Source organism: Entelurus aequoreus, linkage group LG18 (genome assembly GCF_033978785.1).
Source record: "Entelurus aequoreus isolate RoL-2023_Sb linkage group LG18, RoL_Eaeq_v1.1, whole genome shotgun sequence".
Classification (NCBI taxonomy): domain Eukaryota; kingdom Metazoa; phylum Chordata; class Actinopteri; order Syngnathiformes; family Syngnathidae; genus Entelurus; species Entelurus aequoreus.
This window is the reverse complement of record NC_084748.1, coordinates 48382688-48400516: the sequence shown is the minus strand read 5'-3', so window position 1 is coordinate 48400516 and position 17829 is coordinate 48382688. Positions and strand designations below refer to the sequence as shown.

General features: G+C 33.4%; 1 protein-coding gene across 1 annotated transcript in view; it reads right to left on the bottom strand.

The window, feature by feature from the left end:
* Nucleotides 1–2739: 2739 nt before the first annotated feature.
* The window catches only part of si:ch211-243a20.4 (uncharacterized), a 57459-nt gene continuing 42369 nt past the window's right edge, over nucleotides 2740–17829 (bottom strand). Inside the window, exons 6-9 of the mRNA XM_062027319.1 lie at nucleotides 6720–6841; nucleotides 4205–4333; nucleotides 4046–4141; nucleotides 2740–3937 (exon numbers count right to left, since the gene is read on the bottom strand). Of these exons, the coding sequence (XP_061883303.1) occupies nucleotides 3875–3937; nucleotides 4046–4141; nucleotides 4205–4333; nucleotides 6720–6841 (410 nt within the window). The 3' untranslated portion in view covers nucleotides 2740–3874. The remainder of the gene's footprint in view (nucleotides 3938–4045; nucleotides 4142–4204; nucleotides 4334–6719; nucleotides 6842–17829) is intronic.

The window sequence follows — 17829 nt, the reverse complement described above, 5'->3', positions numbered from 1 at the left end:
TGGCCCTGCGATGAGGTGGCGACTTGTCCAGGGTGTACCCCGCCTTCCGCCCGATTGTAGCTAAGATAGGCTCCAGCGCCCCCCGCGACCCCAAAGGGAATAAATGGTAGAAAATGGATGGATGGATGGATAATTTTTTTTAAGTACCACTAAAATTCTCAGGAATCTAAAAGATCATAAAAGTGTTAAAAAAATAAAAGCTGATACATTTTTTTTTCTTTTTACTTTCAACGCTTAAATCTCAAAATCCGTTTTTATTTTTTTTGTTTGTTTTATGCCCTTTTGTCAAAGAAAACTTTGTTTTTTATAAGGCAAACACACAACACGTGCAAAATATTCCCCCCAAATTCTTCAAATTAAAATATTTATACATTATATAGCCATCAGACTGTATAATGCATATGTTCCTTGACTGCACTTAAATGTAGAGTATATGTAGAATATATTTATATTATTTATATATTATTTATTATTATTACTGTCTATTGTGAGCAAACTGTGGTGCTGAATTTCCCCCAGGGATCAATAAAGTACTTTCTATTCTATTTCTATTCTATTCTATTTGATGTGAAATAATTGGAGCCTTGAACAGATCAATAATTCATAACAACATTGATTTTGATTCATTATTATTTTTTAAGCAATAACAGTTGAAAAGAAAAAAAATCCCACCAATAATTTGAGGAATTAAAAAGGGGCCCACTCATAAAAGCGTTAAAAATTGGTCATACATTTTTTTTTAACGCTTAAATCTCTTAAAAAGACCTCAGATCTACCTGTCGATTATGTTTTATATGTTTTTTGTTTGTTTATTTTATGATGTTTTGGTCATAGAAAACTTTATTTTTAATGGCAAAACACACAAAATATGCAATATTTCCCCCCAAGAAATGTTAAAAGTGTAATATTTGATGTGACGTAATTGGAACCTTGAATAGGCCAATAATACAAAACAACATTAATTTTTTTATTTTATTTTTTTTAGAAATAATGTTAAAAAAAAAAGAAAAAAAAAAGTCCCACTAAAATTCTCAGAGATCCAAAAGACTCGTAAAATTGTTAAAAGAAAAAACTCACACATTTTTCAACGCTTAAATCTCGAGATCAACTTCTGATCTATTTGTCCATTATCAGTTTGTTTTTTCCTTGTTTTTTGTTTTTTAGTTTTATGCCCTTTTGTCAAATAAAACTTAGTTTTTGTATATGGCAAAAACACAAAATATGCAACATTTTCCCCAAAAATATTTCAAAATAGAACATTTGATGTGAAATAATTGGAGCTTTGAATAGATCAATAATTCATATCAACATTGATTTTGATTCATTATTATTTTTTAAGCAATAACAGTTTAAAAGAAAAAAATCCCACCAAAAATTTGAGGGATAAAAAAGGCCCCACTCATAAAAGTGTTAAAAATTGGTCATACATTTTTTTTAACGCTTACATTTCTTAAATCAACCTCAGATCTACCCGTCGATTATGTTTTATATGTTTTTTGTTTGTTTATTTTATGATGTTTTTGTCATAGAAAACTTTATTTTTAATGGCAAACACACAAAATATGCAATATTTTCCCCCAAGAAATGTTAAAAGTGTAATATTTGATGTGACGTAATTGGAGCCCTGAATAGGCCAATAATACAAAACAACGTTGACTTTAATTGATTTTTTTTTTTTTTTTAACTAATGTAAAAAATAAATTAAAAAAATTCCCACTAAAATTCTCAGAAATCCAAAAGACTCGTAAAATTGTTAAAAGAAAAAACTCACAAATTTTTCAACGCTTAAATCTCGAGATCAACTTCTGGGGCCGTACTTATCAAGCTTCTTAGAGTGCCATTTTACACTTAAGTCCTGAGAATTTGCTAAATTTAGTCCTACTCTCAAACTTAAGAATAAAAGGTTTTTATCAACGTTCTTAAGTCTAAGAATCACTCCTACTCTCCACGATATTTAAGAGACCTTCAGAGGTGTCTTAAGTGGTTAGGATTTGCCAGCAGGGGATGCCACTGAGGCGAGAGAGACGTGCGCCAACGTTCAGGGAACGGAACAATGTTTTGGTTTTTTTTGATGACGAGCAGCTGATCAAACGGTATCGTTTAGACAGAGCGGATATTATTTTTGTCACAGATTTAATACTTTTCGATTCCTTGTTGATTTCTGCATGTGTCTGCAGTGGGCTAGTATATATAGAGCCACCCACACCAGTTTCAAATTAGTTGCCTAATTAATGAATTGGAAAGAAAATGTTATGAGAGTAGCGTATGTGTGTGGCCGTGAGGTGAGTGACGTCAGTGAGTGTGTGGGCGAGAGAAGAGAGGGAGCGGTAGCGTGAGTGCCGGCGGGGACTAGTTTGTTTTGTATTATTTTGTAGTTTATTGTCAAAATATACACTCCCATTGTCCACTTAAATATTTCCAAGATATTTCTTTATTCTTAGACAACGGATTCCCTTCCGTGATTGGTCATTTCTATGGACACAGAAATGACGTCACCTAAAATTGCGTTTACGGCACATAGTAATGTCGTAATTCAGCTCTGAGTGTGACACTTAAGATTCAGTCCTACACTTCGCTGAAAGTGTGAGTAAGACGCTTGATAACTAACTTTTAAGTGCAGCTTTCAGCGAAGAATTTATTTACTCTTAAGTCAACTCTTAGCAGACTTCTTAGGAGTCATTCTAAGAAGCTTGATAAGTACGGCCCCTGGGCTATTTGTCCATTTTCAGTTTGTCGTCCTTGTTTTTTAGTTTTATGCCCTTTTGTCAAATAAAACTTAGTTTTTGTATATGGCAAAAACACAAAATATGCAACATTTTCCCCCAAAATATTTCAAAATAGAACATTTGATGTAAAATAATTGGAGCTTTGACTAGATCAATAATTTATAACCACATTGATTTTGATTCATTATAATTTTTTAAGCAATAACAGTTTAAAAGAAATAAATCCCACCAAAAATTTGAGGGATAAAAAAGGGCCCCACTCATAAAAGTGTTAAAAATTGGTCATACTTTTTTTTTAACGCTTAAATCTCTTAAATCAACCTCAGATCTACCCGTCGATTATGTTTTATATGTTTTTGTGTTTATTTTATGATGTTTTTGTCATAGGAAACTTAGTTTTTAACGGCGAACACACAAAATATTCAATATTTCCCCCCAAGAAATGTTAAAAGTGTAATATTTGATGTGACGTAATTGGAGCCTTGAATAGGCCAATAATACAAAACAACATTAATTTTTTTATTTTATTTTTTTTAGAAATAATGTTAAAAAAAAAAGAAAGAAAAAAAGTCCCACTAAAATTCTCAGAGATCCAAAAGACTTGTAAAATTGTTAAAAGAAAAAACTCACTAATTTTTCAACGCTTAAATCTCGAGATCAACTTCTGATCTATTTGTCCATTATCAGTTTATTTTTTCCTTGTTTTTTGTTTTTTAGTTTTATGGCCTTTTGTCAAAGAAAACTTAGTTTTTGTATATGGCAAAAACACAAAATATGCAACATTTTCCCCCAAAAATATTTCAAGATAGAACATTTCATGTGAAATAATTGGAGCTTTGACTAGATCAATATTTTATAACCACATTGATTTTGATTCATTATTATTTTTTGAGCAATGACAGTTTTAAAGAAGCTTTGTGTTACCTGAGTCAACATTGCAACTTTTTCTCATTACAGTTCACCTTTTTGTCCTGTAATAAGAGTTTTCAGAATGTTAAAAAATGATCTGCGGGCCACAAAAGGCCCCCGGGCAGCCCTTTGGACACCTCTTGTATAGGCTATTGTGATTGTGCCTGCATTTAAAGTGCACTCATGCACAAAGTCAAATGTATATTTTGAAGGTGTTTCATGGGCTGCGATGACACAGATCAGAAGTTCTCGTAGACGGACTCGAACACGCCTTGGTCCTGCGCTTGTGGGCTTTGTGCCCTCTGAAGAGAACAGAAGGACATACATTTCATTGTTCATGGTCCCACATGCAGGAGTGTGCCCCAGACCCAGGACTGTGCCCCAGACCCAGGCGTGTGCCCCAGACCCACCAGTTTCTGGCCCGTCTTTGGCTTGAGCCCAGGTTTCCTGTCCTGGGAGTCCACGTTGAGCACGTCGTAGACAGACCCAGGTCGTGGCTCCAGGGTCTGAGAGAGAGAAGCAGGATGACATGACGGTGGTCACACCCACGGTGGTCAGGACTTACTTACAGCATAGAGAGACGTGGAAGAAGTTATTTTTGCATCCGTGTTGTCATGGTCAGGCGTCTCCGCCACTCCTACTTCTTTCTTCTGCTTTCCGCCCGGGCTTGGATTGCCACACTCAGGGACTTTTGTCTTCTACATTTTCAAGGGAGAGGAACAAATAAAGACTCCTAGTGCGATATTAGAGATGTGATTCATGGCTCTCTTTTAAAAAAAAAACTGTCTCGTTAATACAATGTTTTAATGTCTGTCATTTGAAATATTGTCTATAATTGTGTTGTTGTCGTTGTAAACATTCCATAAAGCCATATCACAACGCTTTGACAGTGAAAACACTCTTTTGTATTTCCCCTCACCTAAAAAACGTTGTAGCAAAAGAGCATTTTAACAATAGAGGGGGGGGGGGGGGAAACTATAAATATTTGGGAGGAATATGTGTGTATGGATGTAAAAAGTACAAATATGTGATAAAGAATTAGGATGTAAAGAAAATGTGAACTCACAATAGGACGTGTTTACGCTACAACTACTTACATATGTTAAAAATTCACCAAAAAAGGGAATCAAATAAATTTTAAAAAAATAGGAAAAAAAAAAATATATATATATATATATATATATATATATATAAATATATATATATACACATATATATATATGTATATATATTTATTTATATACATATATATATACATATATACAGTATATATATATATATATATATATATATATATATATATATATACATACACACACAGACAGTATATATATATATATATATATATATATATATATATATATATATATATATATATATTATATATATAAATATATATATATATACACATATATATATATATATATATATATATATATATATATATATATATATATATATATATATATATATATATATATATATATATATATATATATATAGATATATATACATATATACATATATATATCACAATGTTATGTCAGACCCACTCGACATCCGTTGCTTTCGGTCTCCCCTAGAGGGGGGGGGGTTACCCACATATGCGGTCCTCTCCAAGGTTTCTCATAGTCATTCACCGACGTCCCACTGGGGTGAGTTTTTCCTTGCCCGTATGTGGGCTCTGTACCGAGGATGTCGTTGTGGCTTGTACAGCCCTTTGAGACACTTGTGATTTAGGGCTATATAAATAAACATTGATTGATTGATTGATTGATACCCGGTATGTACAGTATATACATATAAATATATATATATATATATATATATATATATATATATATATATATATATATATATATATATATATATATATATATATATATATATATATATATATATATATATATATATATATACCCGGTATGTACAGTATATACATATAAATATATATGTATATACATACACATTTTTATATGTATATATACATATTCACATTCTTATATGTATATATACACATATGTATGTATAAATGTATACATATATACATACACGTGTATATATGTATATACATATATATACACATATGTATGTATAAATGTATACATATATACATATATATTTACATATACATATATACATATGTATATACATATATAAATATATATATATACACATTTTTATATGTATATATACACATATATGTATATATATATGTATACATATATACATACACATGTGTATATCCCCTCTGTTGACCTCAGTGTATTTTGATTCTGTCAAAATGCACACATTAATTTATATATATATATATATATATATATATATATATATATATATATATATATATATATATATATATATATATATATATATATATATATATATATAGTGCTGGGAATCTTTGGGCACCACACGATTCGATCATTGGGGGTAGTAACGATTCGATTAAGAATTGACTCACCATTCGAAATCAATACTTTTTGAATAACATTGTGTGCCAGTTCTATGATGAACTACATCCCTCCATGAAATATATAAACAGCTCTGATCAATTTCTATCTTACTTCAAATAAAAACTGGTTTTGTTGACTAAAATTCTTGCCAAACATTGAATAAAGTCAAATAAGACAACAAGAGAAGTATCCAACAATTTGTCTGATTGGCTGGACAGGACAGATTTAAAAAAATACTTAAATAATACAAAATAGATTTTTGATTCTTTTGAATGGATTAAGTCTAGTTACAAATAAGACTTCGATTCTTTTTTTCACATCCCTAATGTATATTATTAAAGACTTTTAAATGACATTTTATTATTAATTTTCTAGTCCAGGTGCCAGTCAAGTGGTTAATTGCTAAAACTCTATCTGCACGAGCATAAGAAACAAAACGGCTCACAACCGCGAATCGCATAAAAGAGCCGTTCCAAAATACTCGATTCGTTCACGATTGTCACATTTGTATACGCAATCCATCAAGTAACTTTCCGAAAGTGTGGCTGTTGTTAAAAGTGTCAAACGACTGCAGCGTGGTCACATTGCCACACCCGGATGATAACCGGCTTGCAGGCCGGCGCCTTACCCAAGTTCCTCTGAAGACATACACGGAGCCGACCACACTGAGGAGCAGCAACGCCGCGCTGAAGAAGCCCACGGTTACAAAGTCCGTGTAGTCCACTGTGAGCACATCCTTGTAACCTTCATCTGGAAAGAAAAAACAGTCGTCAGTCCAAACCCTCGAACGTTGATCCTTCGTTTTATTTTATTTTTAATCAACTTCGCTGTCATCGCACTGAAAAAGTACAACAGAATTAGTTTTTAGTACATCCATGCATCTTCTTCTGCTTATCTGAGGGTGGGTCTTTCGCTGTTGTGGTCTCACTGGGGGGGTTTGCTGCATGACCCGGCCAAGGCCAATGCAGGGGTAGCCGAATTGTAGATAAGGATCTACAATCATATTTGGTACTATACCGCCTCTCAAAAGTACCGTCACGTCACGTCACGTGGTGACATTGCTGCTTTTACGAGCAGGGGAGCGTGTTCGGCAGCGCGCGCACACAGAGTACTTACAAGCAGACACAGCGTGTCGACAGAAAAGGGAGAATTTATCACATTTAGGCGTAAAAAGAAAAGAAAAAGGTGACGTTATAACACTGAAACACCCTCAGGAAGAGCTGCTTTAAGACATGGCTAGCTAGCTAGCGGCTAACATCCATCCGCAGTGTTTTAGCTACTTTTAAATAACTAATTCTTGTCTCAATGGCGAAAAATAAAGTAAGTTCCTTACAAGTAGCATTATCACTGCAGGACGAGGAATAGCTAAACATACTTCACTACACACCGTAGGAGGATACGCCACGGGTGGATCTACACCACTGTAATGATATCAAGTACAAGAGCGTATCTAGTCGATACTACTATGATTACTGGACATAGGAGGACTTTGAATATGACCAATGTATGATCCTGTAACTACTTGGTATCGGATCCATACCTAAATGTGTGGTATCATCCAAAACTAATGTCAAGTATCAAAGAAGAGAAGAATAAGTGATTATTAAGAAGTGTAGATAGAACATGTTAAAACAGAAAATAAGCAGATATTAACCGTAAATGAAAAAGTAGATTAATAATCAATTTTTACAGTTTGTCCCTCATAATGTGTACAAAATAATAGGTGTATAAATGACACAATATGTTACTGCAGACTAATTAGGAGTCTTTGTTTGTTTACTTACTACTAAAAGACAAGTTGTCTATTTTATTTAAGGACTAAATGACAATAATAAACATATGTTTCATGTACACTAACATTTGTTTGGTAAAATAAAGACAATAATGACATTTTTTGTGGTCCCCTTTATTTAGAAAAGTATCGAAAAACATTTTGGTACCAAAATATTGGTATGGGGACAACACTAGCCATATATATGTGTACATATTATATCAACATAATGGATATTAAGAGTATGTGAAAATTTGACTCCTACCTGACGACCTCCTTAAAGCTAAAATGTGCCAAACATGGATAAGTGTGGAGAGTGTTTTACATTTTTCCCATCATGCTTTGTAATGGATTTAAATGGGTGTCATTTTGAATTGTTGTATGGTGCATGGACATTATTAATAGTATCCACAAATTTCAGTGTTGTAGGTTTTTTTTTCCACCATGACTAGGGAAGGTTGTTTGCATTGGGTCATATACCTACATGCTGCACATAGCTGCATCCCGAGCATAATTACAGGTCATTGACCTGAATGACTTGCATTGTACACTTGATGGCGACAATGAATGCAATCTCACCTTATCATTTGGTGCTTTGGCACCGTGAGTATCCAACATTGCACAACATTTATCAGTCAGAAACAACAACATTCATCCCAGATCCTCTTCAACTTATCAGCAGTATAAATGCTGAGTGAGCAGATTAGTCTTCACCTTCAGTTCTATTAGTTCTGTTGCTGCTGTGTTGCAGCATATACTATGTAAATCAATTACAAAAGAAAGATATGTTGGTTGTTGGCTTTCTCATGCACTCTAAATCATTATTAAAAGAAACATGACGTGTCTATGTACTGTACTGCCCCCAGAAGCCACTAAATGGGAACTGCACTTTTTTAAATTTTATTTGGTCTATCGTTCACAATCCCAATGTAGGACAGGAACACACATATTTCTTATTTTATGCATTCTAAATCGTAAATAAATGCTAGCAAAAGTCAGCTAACAATGGCGGTAATGTTAGTCGCTCTATTCCGCCTATGAAGTACTCTAAAAAACATCCAAAATCCTCCATCAAGGTTTTATAGACACGCTGCAAGTATATATGTAATGTAGTAGCATTCATCATAACTTGTAATATATACATGATGTAAGTATACATGTCATGTAGTAACATTCATAATAACATGTAAGTATACATGTCATGTAGTAACATTCATAATAACATGTAAGTATACATGTCATGTAGTAACATTCATAATAACATGTAATATATACATGATGTAAGTATATATGTCATGTAGTAACATTCATAATAACATGTAATATATACATGATGTAAGTATACATGTCATGTAGTAACGTTCATAATAACATGTAATATATACATGATGTAAGTATATATGTCATGTAGTAACATTCATAATAACATGTAATATATACATGATGTAAGTATACATGTCATGTAGTAACATTCATAATAACATGTAAGTATACATGTCATGTAGTAACATTCATAATAACATGTAAGTATACATGTCATGTAGTAACATTCATAATAACATGTAATATATACATGATGTAAGTATATATGTCATGTAGTAACATTCATAATAACATGTAATATATACATGATGTAAGTATACATGTCATGTAGTAACGTTCATAATAACATGTAATATATACATGATGTAAGTATATATGTCATGTAGTAACATTCATAATAATATGTCATATATACATGATGTAAGTATATATGTCATGTAGTAACGTTCATAATAACATGTAATATATACATGATGTAAGTATATATGTCATGTAGTAACATTCATAATAACATGTAATATATACATGATGTAAGTATATATGTCACGTAGTAACATTCATAATAACATGTAATATATACATGATGTAAGTATATATGTAGTAGCATTCATAATAACATGTAATATATACATGATGTAAGTATATATGTCATGTAGTAACATTCATAATAACAGGTAATATATACATGATGTAAGTATATATGTCATGTAGTAACATTCATAATAACATGTAATATATACATGATGTAAGTATATATGTCATGTAGTAGCATTCATAATAACATGTAATATATACATGATGTAAGTATATATGTCATGTAGTAGCATTCATAATAACATGTAATATATACATGATGTAAGTATATATGTCATGTAGTAACATTCATAATAACATGTAATATATACATGATGTAAGTATATATGTCATGTAGTAACGTTCATAATAACATGTAATATATTCACGATGTAAGTATATATGTCATGTAGTAACATTCATAATAACATGTAATATATACATGATGTAAGTATATATGTCATGTAGTAACATTCATAATAACATGTAATATATACATGATGTAAGTATATATGTCATGTAGTAACATTCATAATAACATGTAATATATACATGATGTAAGTATATATGTCATGTAGTAACATTCATAATAACATGTAATATATACATGATGTAAGTATATATGTCACGTAGTAACATTCATAATAACATGTAATATATACATGATGTAAGTATATATGTAGTAGCATTCATAATAACATGTAATATATACATGATGTAAGTATATATGTCATGTAGTAACATTCATAATAACATGTAATATATACATGATGTAAGTATATATGTCATGTAGTAGCATTCATAATAACATGTAATATATACATGATGTAAGTATATATGTCATGTAGTAACATTCATAATAACATGTAATATGTACATGATGTAAGTATATATGTCATGTAGTAACATTCATAATAACATGTAATATATACATGATGTAAGTATATATGTCATGTAGTAACATTCATAATAACATGTAATATATACATGATGTAAGTATATATGTCATGTAGTAACATTCATAATAACATGTAATATATACATGATGTAAGTATATATGTCATGTAGTAACATTCATAATAACATGTAATATATACATGATGTAAGTATATATGTCATGTAGTAACATTCATAATAACATGTAATATGTACATGATGTAAGTATATATGTCATGTGGTAACATTCATAATAACATGTAATATTTACATATGTTGATCATTTTAAATGTTACAGATGCATCACAACGTTACCTTTTCCCAACAAGACTACTAATAATGGCGGACTTGATGAACGACAAAAAAGAATACTTTGATCCACAAACTTCTATTTGTATCCCGAATATAAGGAGGATGATCTGCAAGTTTTAGACATTGAGTGATGAGCGGGCCCAGCAAGTAGCAGTATTGCTAAGTGCTAAACAAGAGGCACAAACGACTGTCAAATAAAACAATCACTTACTGTACGATGTCTGCTCTCACTGGGACGCCAACTGGCGGGATGTTTATATCTTTCAGCACTAGACTTGTGTTCCCTGTTTAGATGATGAATTCATCATAATCCTGACTACTGACGAATAAAACAATCACTTACTGTACGATGTCTGCTCTCACTGGGACGCCAACTGGCGGGATGTTTACATCTTTCAGCACTAGACTTGTGTTCCCTGTTTAGATGATGAATTCATCATAATCCTGACTACTGACGAATAAAACAATCACTTACTGTACGATGTCTGCTCTCACTGGGACGCCAACTGGCGGGATGTTTACATCTTTCAGCACTAGACTTGTGTTCCCTGTTTAGATGATAAATTCATCATAATCCTGACTACTGACAAATAAAACAATCACTTACTGTACGATGTCTGCTCTCACTGGGACGCCAACTGGCGGGATGTTTATATCTTTCGGCACTAGACTTGTGTTCCCTGTTTAGATGATAAATTCATCATAATCCTGACTACTGACAAATAAAACAATCACTTACTGTACAATGTCTGCTCTCACTGGGACGCCAACTGGCGGGATGTTTACATCTTTCAGCACTAGACTTGTGTTCCCTGTTTAGATGATAAATTCATCATAATCCTGATTACCGACAAATAAAACAACCACTTACTGTACGATGTCTGCTCTCACTGGGACGCCAACTGGCGGGATGTTTATATCTTTCAGCACTAGACTAGTGTTCCCTGTTTGGATGATGAATTCATCATTATCCTGATTACTGACAAATAAAACAATCACTTACTGTACGATGTCAGCCTTTACTGGGACGCCAACTGGCGGGATGTTTATATCTTTCAGCACTAGACTAGCGTTCCCTGTTTAGATGATAAATTCATCATAATCCTGATTACCGACAAATAAAACAACCACTTACTGTACGATGTCTGCTGTCACTGGGACGACAACTGGCGGGATGTTTATATCTTTCGGCACTAGACTTGTGTTCCCTGTTTAGATGATAAATTCATCATAATCCTGACTACTGACAAATAAAACAATCACTTACTGTACGATGTCTGCTCTCACTGGGACGCCAACTGGCAGGATGTTTATATCTTTCGGCACTAGACTTGTGTTCCCTGTTTAGATGATAAATTCATCATAATCCTGACTACTGACAAATAAAACAATCACTTACTGTACGATGTCTGCTCTCACTGGGACGCCAACTGGCTGGATGTTTATATCTTTCGGCACTAGACTTGTGTTCCCTGTTTAGATGATAAATTCATCATAATCCTGACTACTGACAAATAAAACAATCACTTACTGTACGATGTCTGCTCTCACTGGGACGACAACTGGCGGGATGTTTACATCTTTCGGCACTAGACTTGTGTTCCCTGTTTAGATGATAAATTCATCATAATCCTGACTACTGACAAATAAAACAATCACTTACTGTACGATGTCTGCTCTCACTGGGACGACAACTGGCGGGATGTTTACATCTTTCAGCACTAGACTTGTGTTCCCTGTTTAGATGATAAATTCATCATAATCCTGATTACCGACAAATAAAACAACCACTTACTGTACGATGTCTGCTCTCACTGGGACGCCAACTGGCGGGATGTTTATATCTTTCGGCACTAGACTAGTGTTCCCTGTTTAGATGATGAATTCATCATAATCCTGATTACTGACAAATAAATCAATCACTTACTGTACGATGTCTGCTCTCACTGGGATGCCAACTGGCGGGATGTTTATATCTTTCAGCACTAGACTAGTGCTCCCTGTTTAGATGATAAATTCATCATAATCCTGATTACCGACAAATAAAACAACCACTTACTGTACGATGTCTGCTCTCACTGGGACGACAACTGGCGGGATGTTTATATCTTTCGGCACTAGACTTGTGTTCCCTGTTTAGATGATAAATTCATCATAATCCTGATTACTGATGTATAAAACAACCACTTACTGTATGATGTCTGCTCTCACTGGGATGCCAACTGGTGGGATGTTTATATCTTTCAGCACTAGACTAGTGTTCCCTGTTTAGATGATAAATTCATCATAATCCTCACGCAGGTAGAAGAAAAAAGTGGCGCAAACGAGCGTCTTTTTGTGTCTTTCTCGTCATCTGCGGGTCTAAGTTGGATGTCATAGTTGACAGTCTGTGTTAGCACTTCTAATAACAATATGGCTAATACTTGTTAATATTCAGGTCACGACATGTAAATGGAGTACTGTTGGCGTTATTTGGATGTTTTTTTAATGCATTGTTAGCCACCTCTTACTAGTCGTATTTTACCAGTTAGAATGCACAGAAAAAGGAAAAACATGTTCTTGTCTTACATAAGGATTGTGAAAGATGGGCAATATTACAAAAAAGGAGCAGTTCCTCTTTAAAGGTCACAGAAGTGATCCATTCCATTTGAAAGCTGGCTTGTTTCGTGTTTGTTGAGTTCAAATCATCAGGAAATGACAGTTTGAGTTGTGTCTTCACAAATGACAACATGTGTCTCCGCAGAATAGACGCTGCTGTGAAGAAGTCGGACTTCTCACGTCGTGGTACTTTTGAAGTACAACGGAGTTCCATTCCCGTGTGAATGTCGTGTCGCTGGCAGGCCGTTTTGTTGAGGTTAAAATGTGCAACGTTTGTCGTGTTGTTCAACGAGCCGGGGAGTCTTGAAAGGGGAGTTTGCTTAAAATGAACATCTTGAAATGTCACACCATTAGGTACACCTGACACCAACTAGTCCAATCATCTCTTCATTATTATTATTGTTATTGTGGGAATGTCCAAACATTCAGACATATAAGATTCCACACCAAAAACAATGTATTTATTATTATTATTATTATGTGTGAATGTGAGTGTGAATGTTGTCTGTCTATCTGTGTTGGCCCTGCGATGAGGTGGCGACTTGTCCAGGGTGTACCCCGCCTTCTGCCCGAATGCAGCTGAGATAGGCTCCAGCACCCCCCGCGACCCCAAAAGGGACAAGCGGTAGAAAATGGATGGATTGTTATTGTGTGAATGTCCAAGCATTCAAACATATAAGATTCTACACCCCAAAAAAATCATCTATTTATTATTATTATTATTATTACTATTATTATCATTATCATTATATAATGTCCAAGCATTCACACATAAGATTCACGCCAAAACAATAATCTATGTATTATTATTGTTATTATTATTATTATTATTGTTATTACTATTATTGTGTGAATGTCCAATCATCCACACGTATACGATTTTACACCAAAAATAATCTATTTATTATTATTATTATTGTGTGAATGTCCAAGCATTCAAACATATAACATTCTACACCCCCCAAAAATCATCTATTTATTATTATTATTATTATTATTGTGTGAATGTCCAATCATTCACACATATAAGATTCTACACCGAAAATAATCTATTTATTATTATTATTATTATTCTGTGAATGTCCAAGCATTCAAACATGTAAGATTCTACACCCCAAAATAATAATCTATTTATTATTATTATTATTATTATGTGAATGTCCAAGCATTCACACATAAGATTCACGCCAAAACAATAATCTATGTATTATTATTATTGTTATTATTATTATTGTGTCAATGTCCAATCATTCACACATATAAGATTCTACACCGAAAATAATCTATTTATTATTATTATTATTATTCTGTGAATGTCCAAGCATTCAAACATATAAGATTCTACACCCCAAAATAATAATCTATTTATTATTATTATTATTATTATGTGAATGTCCAAGCATTCACACATAAGATTCATGCCAAAACAATAATCTATGTATTATTATTATTGTTATTATTATTATTATTGTGTGAATGTCCAATCATTCACACATATAAGATTCTACACCAAAAATAATCTATTTATTATTATTCTGTGAATGTCCAAGCATTCAAACATATAAGATTCTACACCCCAAAATAATAATCTATTTATTATTATTATTATTATTATGTGAATGTCCAAGCATTCACACATAAGATTCACGCCAAAACAATAATCTATGTATTATTATTATTGTTATTACTATTATTGTGTGAATGTCCAATTATTCACAAATTTCACACATATAAGATTCTACACCAAAAATAATATATTTATTATTATTATTATTATTGTTATTGTTTGAATGTCCAAACATTCACACATATAAGATTCTACACCAAAAATAATATATTTATTATTATTATTGTTATTGTTTGAATGTCCAAACATTCACACATAAGATTCTACACTGAAAATAATCGATCTATTATTATTATTATTATTTTATCATTATTATTATTATTATTATTATTATTATTATTGTTTGAATGTCCAAACATTCACACATTGAAGATTCTACACCGAAAATGATATATTTATTATTATTATTATTATTATTGTTTGAATGTCCAAACATTCACACATATAAGGTTCTACACCAAAAATCATCTATTTATTATTATTCTGCCGCCGATCGGAACCGTTCCAGTATCAAAACGTTCCGCTCAAGCCACCATGTTTCCCGGTTTGGAAAATTTCCTGATTATCCGGAATTACCAGGAATTTCCTCTCATTGAAAATGAATGGGCAATATACAAACCTCTCCATATCCCCCATCTCTCACCCGATTTGAACCGGTCCACCATCCACACACTCCACTCACCCTGGACCTACAAACTACCATTTGGTTTCAAACTACTTGAAATTTTTAAAAAAAATTCCAGGAATTCCCGTTTTTCCAAAACCCTATTTTCACCTCTTCCTGGAAACTTTTCACAATCCACATTTTTCAACCGTTTTTACCGTTCCACCTTCTAAACATTCCTCTTAGTTGGGACGACAAATGCTCTTGTTTTTTCCCCGTACAAATTCCCGGTTTTCCAGAAATTCCAGGAATTCCAGAATACCCATTCTTAATTCAAACTGTTACATTTCTCAACCGATTATGAACCGTTCCAACATCCACACACTCCACTCACCCTGGACCTTCAAACTACCATTTGGTTTCAAACTACTTAAACATTTTAAAAAATTCCAGGAATTCCCGTTTTTCCAAAGCCCTATTTTCACCTCTTCCTGGAAAATGTTCACAGTCCACAGGCCGTTCCACCTTCAAAACATTCCTCTTAGTTGGGACAACAAATGCTCCTTTTTTTTTCTTTTCGTACAAATTCACGGTTTTCCAGAAATTCCAGGAATTCCAGAATACCCATTCTCAATTCAAACTGTTACTACGTCAACATTTTTCAACCGATTCCAAAAATTCCAACACCAACCCATTCATATCATCTAGGACAACAGTGCTTGTATCTATATTTTCAAAGATTTCCGGTTTTCCCCAAATTCCCACATTTCCAGGAAATTCCCATTCAAATGAATGGACGTAGTCGTAGTTCTACAATGCCCCAAATTCTAAAAATTGTGCGCCATTTTTAAGCCCGATTCCGACCATCCACCCACACGACTCTTCCCATATATCGAACACAAAACATGTTTTACCTTTCCCAAAAATTCCCATATTTTTCGTAATTTCCTCCCCATTGACAATGAATAGGAAATATACAATCTACTGCATATCCAACATTTCTCAACAGATTCGAACCTGTCCACCAACCACACACTCCACTCACCCTGGACCTTCAAACTACCATTTGGTTTCAAACAACTTGAAATTTTAAAAAAATTCCAGGAATTCCCTATTTTCACCTCTTCCTGGAAACTTTTCACAGTCCACATTTTTCAACCATTTTTACCGTTCCACCTTCTAAACATTCCTCTTAGTTGGGACAACAAATGTTCTTCTTTTTTTCCCGTCCAAATTCCCGGTTTTCCATAAATTCCAGGAATTCCAGAATACCCATTCTTAATTCAAACTGTTACATTTCTCAACCGATTATGAACCGTTCCAACATCCACACACTCCACTCACCCTGGACCTTCAAACTACCATTTGGTTTCAAACTACTTAAAAATTTTTAAAAATTCCAGGAATTCCCGTTTTTCCAAAGCCCTATTTTCACCTCTTCCTGGAAAATTTTCACAGTCCACATTTTTCAACCGTTTTTGGCCGTTCTACCTTCTAAACATTCCTCTTAGTTGGGACAACAAATGCTCCTTTATCTTTTTTTTTGTTCGTACAAATTCCCGGTTTTCCAGAAATTCCAGGGATTACAAAATACCCATTCTCAATTCAAACTGTTACTACGTCAGCATTTTGCAACCGATTCCAAAAATTCCAACACCAACCCATTCATATCATCTAGGACAACAGTGCTTGTATCAATATTTTCAAAGATTTCCGGTCTTCCCCAAATTCCCACATTTCCAGGAAATTCCCATTCAAATCAGTCAGTAAGAAGCTACTCCTACAGACCGCGACCACTTCCCTGAGGACAGCAGGAACTTCACTCGGTGACAGAAAACACTGTGAGTAATGGCTTCCTGTGCGTCTTGCACCATACTCACGGAGAGGTTGGCTCTGCTAGAGGGCCGTGTCCGCCAGTTAGAGCAGAGTAATGTCGTAACTTTAGATGTTGCGGACACATCTGCTAGCGTTAGCTGTAGCGAGCTAACTAGCCC